At 43.3% G+C, this 11,098-nt stretch overlaps 1 protein-coding gene across 1 annotated transcript; it reads left to right on the top strand.

The window, feature by feature from the left end:
- The first annotated feature begins 931 nt into the window (after positions 1-931).
- Positions 932-9,786, top strand: LOC144129120 (F-box only protein 6-like). Its single transcript, XM_077663039.1, has 5 exons — positions 932-1,604; positions 2,078-2,167; positions 5,347-5,473; positions 7,225-7,360; positions 9,478-9,786. Exons 1-5 carry the CDS (start codon positions 1,262-1,264, stop codon positions 9,649-9,651), a joined length of 870 nt encoding a protein of 289 aa, XP_077519165.1. The 5' UTR covers positions 932-1,261; the 3' UTR covers positions 9,652-9,786.
- The last annotated feature ends 1,312 nt before the right edge of the window (positions 9,787-11,098 follow it).

Here is an 11,098-nt window from a genome sequence, read left to right as displayed (position 1 = left end):
TCCACAAGGGAGAAGAAAAACATTTGAAACTTAGCAGAACAACTTGAGGACCATGTGGAGATGCGCCTTCAGCTATGTCTTGTTGAATGTTCTCTGAAGTGTGTTTTGTATATTACTAGGCTACCTGAAACCAATGTGACATTTAAGAAACCTCTAATTACCATGAATTTTGTTATCAGGTGAATGATTTATTGTTCATTGTAAAAGCAATAAACAGTTCCATCAGGAATGTACAGTATGTTTTCCATTTTTATTTGCATGAAACTAATCACATTATTTGGACGAATCCAGCACAATACTTATTTTACAATTAAATAATGATCAGCGCTCAGAGAAACATCTAGTTATAATTTCATACGCGTTGGACATCCACTTTAATTGAAGCCATTTCTTCAATAAGAATCAATTATCACGAACGCGACTACTGCATTCATGCTGTGCAAAATTTTTTTCATAAGACTAGTGTAAACGACAAGCCGATTTTTATGGCAAAAATTGCGAGTGCGCGAAATATCCTATTCACGCCCATAGCACGCGATGGGTGCATTTGGCAGTCTTCTGAGCGGCAAAATTGAATCGCGATAAAGAGCGCCACTGTGCAGCGTATCGCTACTGTGCTCGGGCAGTAACTAGAGCGCAACTACCGTGGCAGGAGTGAGCAAGTTTTAACGAACGAAAACTGATGAAAGGCGGAGATATAGTAATGTATCGTCACTGCCATTGTAGCATGCAAGTTAACGCATTGCAGTCCGGATATACTAATTTATGAACCGAAATAATCACTGCAAATTCGCGTTTCTAGCGCGAAACGCATAGCACGCCCGTAGGAAGCGACGTGTAAGCAACCGCCAGCGCCGCCTCGCGGTTGCATCGCGGAAGCACACGCGAGCGGCCGCGCCTTCGGCACACTTCCCCTATTCCAGCCACTGTACCACAGGGCCGCAGGCGCAGTTGGTGCAGCTGCTGTAAATAAAGTGGAAAGTGGGAGGGTTGACGTTAGCGCGCATGCAGCGAGAGTGATTCAGAGCCGTAAGCGTTTATATCGGTATAAACATTGTGTTCAGTTGTGACAATTCGTGCATTTGTTTTCGGTTTGTTATAAGGCGTGAAGTGGCTCTTATGTTACATCTAGAGCGGTCAACGTAAATTTCTAAACCTACTGCCTGATCGCCCAAGGCCGCGACTGCGCGGGTTTGTGCTTGCGCATCCGCCTGCAATATTGCGCCGATAGAAATCGCCGGTGCCTTGGGGACGCTGTGCTATGAAACACATCAAACGATTCTTGTTCTCCACGCCAGGCTCTGAAAGGGCGATGCAAAACGCTGATCCTTTTCCCCTGATGGACCTTCCTGAGCAGTTGATCGAATATGTGCTGTCGTTCGTGGACGAGACGGACCTGCTGGGAAGCTGCCGCCACACGTGCAAGCTTTTTCGTGACATAATCGACAGCAACGGCTTTTGGAAGATCAAGTGTTTGCGGTACGGCAAGGTCATCCCCGCCTTCAAGCTGGAAGAGCTTCCGCCGCGTTACTACCAGCGCATCTACATCGGAAATCCCTACGACCGGAATTTGCTCCGCAACGGGTACGGTGATTCTCCCAGAGGTGGGTGGATGTCTGGCTGTCTTCGGCGACTGAACACGTTTCTGTTCCCAGGTGGACACATCAACCAGGCTAACTTGGAAACCGAGCTTCATTGTTGCATCCCGTTCGTCGTGCTGCGTGTCATTACTAGTGCATGTATGCAATACTCTAGCTTAATAAGCAAAATTTGTACCGTCATTCACACATTTGGCGCGTTTTCTATATTTTACACGCATCAACAACAAAATAATGGAACATTGAGTGCTCCTTTCAAGGATTAGTTATATTTTCAACGCAATAATTTTTATTGTATTTATATTGGTGTGCATGCTGAATTATGCAACACCATGCCATTATAATAAAAAGCCCCGACTATGTCAGTTTAAAATTTCCTGACTGTTTTTTCTTTTAAGCTGTCATGTTCATATTTCCACTGCTCTTGTCGTGTAAGGATCTCTGCCTTGAACATAAAATCCTTCTCCTTTCCTATTTAGGTACATTCGCGTTTTGGCGAATAACTGAGAACGGGGGTGACGGCTGGAAACATGAAGAAACCCCAAAGGGAGCAGATCCTTCGCCATTAGGTAAGCACTTCAGGAATGTCCTCACCCCCATACCTCGGCGCATTGAGGGGTGGCTCACTTACACTCACACTCATGGCCACCTGCACTCATATACACTCATTGGCACTCACACTGATGTCCACTCACACTCACAACCATTCACTCACACTCACAACCACTCACTCAAACTCACTCATGACCACTTACAACCAATCACTCACACTCACGTCCACTCACACTCACAATCATTCACTTACGCTCATGTCCACTCACTACATTAACATTCACTCACCCCTAGCATAACCTGGGTCACACAGATGTGGTGGTGAGCTGACCGGTGTTCTGTCTATCTCTTCAAAGCCCCTTGACGGCTTTAGGTGTCGGCCAAATTTCATTTTCAATGCTCGAAGGAAGGGGTCATTTATCACGCATCTTCCATGGCCCGAAACCAACCTTACGCACACGTGCTTACTCGCTTGCTGCTGAGATGATAAGTGCCTGTTTGGCATCAGTTAAGATGCTAAGACACGTTTTTGAACAGTGTGTAAGTAACAGTAAGTTTTTTATTTATTTATTTATTGAAATACCTCACGGGCTCCGACTGGAGTATTATGTGAGGGGGGTTACATAACTGGGGTGGGAAAAAGAAGCAAGTAGAACATGGTTATTTTAACATCGTTATACAAAGAACAAGCAACCAACCAGAAAATAGAACTAAATTGAAAAACTAAATTGAAAAACGCACTACAGAACACACTTCAGAAGAAAATGCTACTTATTTTTTCTTTGAAAATAACGTGATCTGAGATGTGAACAATGTTATCAGGAAGACTATTCCAATAAATGATTGCACGGGGCAGGGCTGATGAGTTGAATGCAGTGGTCCTTCCCGAAAGGCGCTTAAAACTGAGGTGATTATGCAATCGGTGAGATGTGCGGGCCGGTTTTGTAAGGGGTAGTGTGAAGGAATGATGGCTGTAAACAATTTTATGGAAGAGGCAGATAAGTGCTATTGTTCTGCGAGATTCTAAGGATGGAAGGGATAACGAAGCCTTAATGTTAGTTATACTGGAATGTCGGCAATAGTTGCGAGGAATGAAGCGAGCGGCACGATTTTGTACGCGCTCTAGGGAATTAATTAGGTACTGTTGATAATTACGTGTCCATGAGTATGCACAAACACCTTGGAGGCATTGCCACTGTGAATACTTTTTGTGGCATGGGAAATCAAGAGTGTTCTTGAAAACCTCGAGCGAGTTCCTCACGCAAAGGAAAAAAATGGCTGGAATGGGCCCCAAATACAGATATGCCCTGCGGAAATAGGATCCAAAGTGGAGTGGCAGTTTTCAATCCCTTTACAACAGCTTCCTGGGCTTACTTTGAGTCATAGTTAACAATAAGGCTGGCTTCGTCTAGCCAGACCAGGTATGCATGACCGATATGTGGACACGCCTGCATTGCAGTCTACGATGCAAATAATCCCTGTCTGAAGGAGGCTTAAGAAAGAAGCGGAGTGACCTCGCTTGAGGACGGTGCGTGCAGAGAGCACGAGCGCATCTGCGTAGGCATAGGGACACTGCACCCGGTTATTCTCCTGTAGTCCGCTGCGTTGTTGGTTGAGGAATTGCCATTCGTGGAAGAATACGTACGCAGCTAGCTTGTGAGCCATTCTGCAGTGCATGCCCCTCTGAAACGGACATTACTGAGAATTTAACCTGCGCCACCACGATGGCTCAGTGGTTATGGTGCTCGGCTGCCGACATGAAAGACGCGGGTTCGATCCCGGCCGCAACAGTCGCATTTCGACGGAGGTGAAATGCTAGAAACCGGTATTCTGTGGGATGTCAGTACACTTTTAAAGAACCCCGGGTGGTAGAAGTTATCGGGAGCCCTCCACTACAGCGTCCTTCATAGCCAGAGTTGAGATGTTAAATCACATAAAACTAAACTATACTTTATTTAAGCTGCACAGATTTTATAGAAATGTATTTCTTGGTGGTAACTTTAACCAGGCCACATGACTGTAGTCTTTATGGCTGAGTTTAATATTTAAAGTAACAGGCTGAGGTGATGGAATGGGACTGAAACCTTAGGTTTAAACACAGGACAAGAGTAATTTATTCTTGAATTATGAGGCGTTAAAGAGTTCTATAAACATACCTTTTTTTTCTTACCTGTGAATGTGTTTAAGAATATGCAAATACTGCCTTAGGTATGCTTGTACTAAGCATTGCTTTTGAGTGCTGATGGTGGGATGTGTACGTCTCTAAGAATGCATCCTGTGCATTTGCACTCAGTATGATCCACAACGCATCAGCAGCGACCAACTGAGTGCATTGTGACACCCAATGCAGAAAACCCTAGCCTTTCGATTGGGAGCGATATGCACAAATTTTGACCACTGCCAGGCTGTTATTGCTTTAGGAAAGAAGCTCCGAGCATATCTTGCTTGTTGCAAGTCATACTCTTGGATGCAGCGGTGGCCTAGTCGTTTGAGAATCCGCCTCGCATGCGGGAGGTGCAGGGTTCGATTCCCAGTGCTGCCGGGTAGCCACTGGTGATACAATGGGTACATGCTTTACCCTGGTCTGGTGCTTGGCTTATTTAGGATGAAATGCTTGGGAAATGTGCCTTTGATCCCACCTTGAGTAGAAGAAAAATCCATCATCATCGTTGTCATACTCATAGTGACAGTGCTTGTTGCATTTGCTAGATTTAGGCACAGTGTTCGTGACTGACAAATTTTTGCATGCTAAAGCAACTCTTTGGGCTACGAGGGACGGGGTACAGTGGAGCGCTCGAGATTAATTGATCAATTTGGCCACCTGAAGATTTGAATGTGCATGGAAGTCTTAGTACGAGGGCATATTTATATGTTGCCTCTGTTGAAATTTAGTTTCAAACCCATGACCTCTGGCTCAGCAGCCAAATGCTACAGCCACCAAGAACTTCTCTCAGTCTTGGTTTATTGCTTTCGGTAGTGTTTTCGTGATTGGTTAGCAAAAAGAATTATTTGATGTTGCTTTCATCACATCCTGGTATTTGATAAATGTTATGGTTCTCAAATCTGTATGCTAGCTCATGATTTTTTTTTTTTTGAGAAATAGTGATTGTCATTACACTCGCTTCTTTTTTTCTTTGCATATTACCTGTTATTGACTTAGCATATCATTTTGGATTATGCTGTTTTCTTCCAACAGAAAGACCAGGATGCTTTGCAACCTCATATGGTGCATGCACAAAGCAGCAAGTTGTCAACCTTGTGAAAGAAGGTGTTCATCCTGTAATACTGGACAACTACAAGCCAGAAATCGAGGTCTCAGAATGGTACGGGGCAAGCAGTACTCACTAAAGTTTCATGAATACTTCCAAATAACAAGTACTTCAAAATAACTGCACATCACGTGTAGCATTTTGCAGTGAAAAACATGAGGTTTCTATTTGGGTTTGCCTTATCTCTGAGCGGCTTCTTTTCTCCTGCATCTGTGTGTGTGTGGCAGGGAGATGTGGGGAGGTGGAGGCATCTAATGTAGCTGTATATTTGCATTCCCCACTCCGCCAGAACTGCTTAAAATGGTTAGAAATGCTTGTACTGTATCTAATGTGAGTTATTTGCCAACAGCATGGCTCATAGCCGTTCAGAGACTGGAAATGGTATAGTTTGTGTGATGCCATTCACTATATATTTCTTGTTTATAGTACATTAGACCACTGCACTCATATGTTATTCCCATTTCATTTGTATATCATTATTATGCACCAGTAAAGTGATTTGTGGATGCCACTTTAAACATTTATTAATGTGCTAGCATCGAAGGATTTCTGCAATTGGAAAAAGCTTCCAGGAAATCTGTTTCACTTGAGTATTCGTGACTTCAGAAATGCTTTTTCATCCTTTTTCATGGTTTCATCGACCGGAAAGGTGGGAGTTCTCAGGGGATTTATCTGCATTTCTGGAGGTTTATACACCTCTTTCTAACAAACTGTGAAGTGTAAGAAGACAAAATTTTCTGTAATGTTAATAATCAGTGCATTTTACATGGCCAGGACAAGAATGAACGGCCTGTGTGAGTCAATTTGTATTTTTATGACTGAGAAAAAATATCCTCGGGTGGCAGTTTTATTGTACCGAGGAGGAAAAAAAGAACAGTAAAGGTATTTTTTATCGGAGAGCAAACTTCTGGTCGTGCTTGTGTAGCACAACAGTTACTACTTTCACACAAAATGTTTGAACGCTGCATCCGGTAGGCTTTGAGAGAAGGGTACATTAGTGGAAGAAAGATATAAAACAAATATAAATGATACTAGGAAAAATTTCAATGGAATTTTGAGCTCTAGGAAATTTCATAACTATAGCTTTTATTACGACTATTCTACAGCCAGTTTCTGAAAAAACATTCTCAAAGTGTCACTCCACCTTAATTGTAAAGAGCTGAATATTACATGCAAGAGCACAAGCCTACATGAAAACTAGCTCCACACTATACAGAACTCCAGTTTTTACTGAGTAAGAGCACCTCAGTACACTGAATGCAGGGTAACTAACAAACTATCAAGCAAAAAAAGTAACCTTGAAGGATGATCATGAAGGAAGCAATTTTATTGATATTTGTTTTGTTACATACTGCTTTGATACATTGTCTCTTCACCTGCATATGATACTCATTGCTGTTTCACAGGGTGCTCATCTGAAAGAATTGGTGCATGGTGCAATGTGGCGCGTTACTTTTGTTTTCTATGTGTACAGTTAAGTGCACAGATGAAGCACTGACGGCTAAAAGTTGGCGTGATGCCACTCTTTTATGAAGGCTTATTTCTGTTTAACCACGCCACTCTTTTATGAAGGCCTATTTCTGTTTAACCGTTTGATGATGTTGAGACTTTAATTGCCAACAAATGCTTCACATGATTGCTTAGTAATTTTGCTGACCAGCTGTATGCGTTTTTGTGAAGAAAACGCAATAGTTTATTCCTCAAAAGTCAATTGTTCTTTATATTGGCAAAATTCTTGGGGCCACATGGTGTGTATCTTGGAACACCTAAGTCATATTGTCAGTTGTATTTTTTTTTCTTTATAGGCATGCAGCTAGATTTGACTGTGGGTGCGTGTACAGGCTAACCGTGTCGCTTCTCGACGACAAAAGGAGGGTGCTGCATGAGTACACCACTGACACCATTGTGACCGAACAGTGGTTGGGCCGTGAATGGAGTCAGGCAAGTGCTTGCTTTAAACAGTGTATTCATGGCTAGAGCTCCTTGAAGCCCTACACATCATGATATATAGTGTTGCAAAATACCTTATCAGACCATAGGCTAACAGGGGATATTGTCATCTGGTACCCCCTTTTGCATGTAGCATGTCATGAACTTTTCTTCTGCTATATCAGACTGCTACGTACTTTGCCAACATTTTGTGCTAATTACCATTTGTAAGGAAGTCATTATTGTCTTTAGGATGTGCTCCTCCTCTTCACTTTCCTTGCTACAATTGGATGAGACCAGGAGACAACCCGCCACGGTGGCTCAGTGGCTTTGGAATTCTGCTGCTGAGTCTTACATTAGAAGATTGAAGTCTGACCTCAACAGTCGAATTTTAACTGAGGCGAAATGCGCAAATGCCCATGGGGTGTGCGATGTCAGTGCACTTTAAAGAATCCCTAGCAGTTGAAATTAATTCGAAGCCCTCTGTTGCAGGCCGTCTGTGGCAACCTCTCTGTGGTGCAAGTAACGAGTTTGATTGGCAGCAGAAAAACACACGCACGCACGCACGCACGTGCGCGCACGCACACACACACACACAAAAAAAAAGGTTGCGAGCAGGCATGGGGTCTCGCTCGTCTTCACAGCCCCCCTAAAGCTCGGAAGTGTTTGCTCTCGAGTGGAAAAAAGAAAGCAAAAAGAAAAAGAAACAGGCTGCAGTACCAAGCATGGGCGACCATTCAAGAGATGTACCGAATGGGTAGTTTACGAAATTCCCCTCTCGTGCGGTCGTTCCTATATAGGACAATCTGGGCGCTGTGTCAATGTGCGAATCAGGGAACACGAAAGAAACGTGGAACAAAATAAAGAGGGCCCAAATTTACCTAAACATATCAGATCCTTCCGTTCACGCTTTTGTGAGCCATGTTTTTCAATGGTGCGGATTCTTGCCAGCAGTAACAACGTAAAAGGCAGAGAACTGATCGAAGCGTTCTGCATCAGCAAGAAAGGCGGTTTGTGCGTCAGCGAAATATCAACATCTTTGTACAAGGCGGAAAAACAGTTTTTTGAAAGATGCTAATCATGCATGACTTGATGTGTGAATATGCTCCTTGCGCAGGCGCTGCCTGACTGTATATATATGCATGTATGTGGTTTCTGCAAGTTAAACCAGTTGTGAGTGGTGCTCTGTCCCGTTCTCTTCTTTTGTGTGTGTGTGGTTTTGGTGCCTTAAAAGTACAATGTTCTATGTACTGCCTCTGTAGATTATGACATGCAAATCACAGGCTGTTTTCAGTTAGCTCAGGACAGTGGCTCTTAACTTGTGATTATGCCGGAGACTCCTTGTGTGTTAGTCGAGACGGCTTAGGAGCCCAGGGGAGCCGTTACAAGCAAAAAAGATAGGTAGGTTATGCAGCTGTGACGGTGAACTGGGCTTGCTTTTTGCATGGGCACAAAGCTGTCTGGGAAACACTGTACCATCTAAATTTTCTAGTTCATTCATTTGTTGTACCAATATATTACACTACCAAACTTCTAAAAAATTATCTCTGAAATTCCTGAATGAAATGGATTCATTTCATGGCTATGCTGGATCTGAAAATGTACGATCAACTGCTTTGGGCCGCGTCTTGCAGCTGACAAAAAGTAAGCAGCTTCATTCAAAAGCAAAAGCTTCGTAGATTGTAGAAGTGTCTTCAAGAGCCCCAGAGAGTCAGTTCAGTTTAATTTGAGATTTGAATTCCATTGGCAGATGGGCTACTGTTTCTTCAGTGCTGCTGTTTGGACTGTACAGAAAAAAAAATGGCTGTGGTTTAGCTCTGGTTAAACCTGGAGTGCGAGATAGCTACGGTTGGCCGAGTGGAACTTGCTCAGTCGAATTGCAAAGTCAGTCTTTCGCCGCTCCGTTTCACCGGGCGTTCCTTGTTCATCTTCATCCGTGGATGTGGATTCACTCTCTCCCCCATATCCCCCCACTCGGTTTCGCCGGCAGCAGCTGCTCCGCACCATGTGACCAGCCATGGCCATCGTGGCGGTGCCGCCATGCTGAAGGCTCGAAGTGCTAGCATAATGTAGCTATCGCTACAAAAGAGCCAGTGTAATTTATGCTGAGTGTAAATTTTCTCCTGCAGGTCACACACGTCTTTCGTGACTACCCGGCAGGCGTGCGTTTTGTCCAGTTCCAGCACTCTGGGCAGGACGCTCAATTCTGGGCAGGCCACTACGGGTCGAAGATGGCAGGAGGCGTGGTTCGCGTTCGTGGACGCAAGCGGGGGGCTGTGGATACTGAAACCGCTTCTGCGTAGTTCTTCTCTGGTTGCTGCTGACGAAAACTTCATTGATATGCTGCCTTCTAGAAAAGTGTGCTAGTAAAGCATATTGTACGATTTTCTGGATTATGTTTAGTTGAAATTATATGGAGACCCTTGTTGGATAGATTTCTATGGTTGGATGCAACTGAAGTCCGCAGTGAACATCCGCCCACATTCATAATCACCACATAGGATTCCTCCTTGACAAAAAAATAGGCCTTTATTTAAACTTTTCTTGTTACCAAAGGAAGAAATTAATCGCATGATGAAATTATAAGCACAAGAGTTCTGATGCCTTCGGCTTGTAAAATCAAACATTAAAAAGCTGATTTCGTTTACTGCTTTGATTGGCTAGCAGAGAACAGAGCACCCTGAGGCCATGGTTCATTGTTGCCAATGGCTGTTTCTTTTTAAGTTGTATCCGACTATGCATCGTAACGCTTTTCTTCCTTGCCAAGACTACGTCAAGAACTTATATTTTCAATGTAGAGTGTGAAAGTATTTCTGTTCTGTAAATCTCGCTTTCTTACGTTTTAGTTCAGTGCACCATTAAGTTTATGGATAGAATGGGTGCAGTTCCTTAATGATTGCTGTAACAAGTCTTGCTATGATGCTTTTCATGTGTCCAGTCACCTCATTTTACATGTAGCAACTGAAGTTTTTTTTTTTTTCCAGCATGTTCATGATCTGCTGGGGCAAGAGTCATGGAAGCGCTGCCAGATTTTCAGACTGGATGCTTAAAATAACATTCTCTCACCTGTTACAGCATTTTTACTCATGAGGCCAAAGGCTGTAAAAGTACCTAAACGTGGATAACGGAGGACGTTATCTATTTGTGGTGTATCGCAATAGTGGTTGTTAGTATGCAAGTATGTTGCGCCTCGAATGGTGTCTGTCTGCATTCGTACAACTGATTCTACAGACCTATTCCAGTTTCTTGTTGGCCATAAAAAAAGCGTGTTGTTTGTGAGTTTGAAGGATAGCAAATGATTTCTGGATAGCTAGGTAGGGGACCAAGCAAGTATTCTATGGATTTGAGTGCCTTTATTTTGTTGTGCTACTCATTTTTATATGACAGAAGCACTGCACCTGACTGTGGTGCATGCTTTTGCAGCTTTGTTTAGTCACTTGGTTTTATTTTCATGGAAGTTTGATTTGCACATTTAGTGTGTATAAATTCAAAAGGGTACACAGGGCTGTTATGCATGACAACAGTTTTACTGTAAGTGCTTTTTAATCTGGGCGAGGATTGTACTTACAGCAGTGCTTTGGTTAACTTGATGCACAATTAATATGCATTGGATTATACTCGCGTGCTTTGCACATGGTTTCCGTCCAACTTTCCGGTTGAGAACTTCCAGAAAAGTTGTACTCTCCTGATGTGTCTGTGAAAGGTGATCTTGCCTCAAAGGTTTGTGAAACCATGCATTATGACTAATTA

This window comes from Amblyomma americanum, chromosome 4, assembly GCF_052857255.1.
Source record: "Amblyomma americanum isolate KBUSLIRL-KWMA chromosome 4, ASM5285725v1, whole genome shotgun sequence".
Classification (NCBI taxonomy): domain Eukaryota; kingdom Metazoa; phylum Arthropoda; class Arachnida; order Ixodida; family Ixodidae; genus Amblyomma; species Amblyomma americanum.
This window is presented reverse-complemented; position numbering and strand designations above follow the sequence as displayed.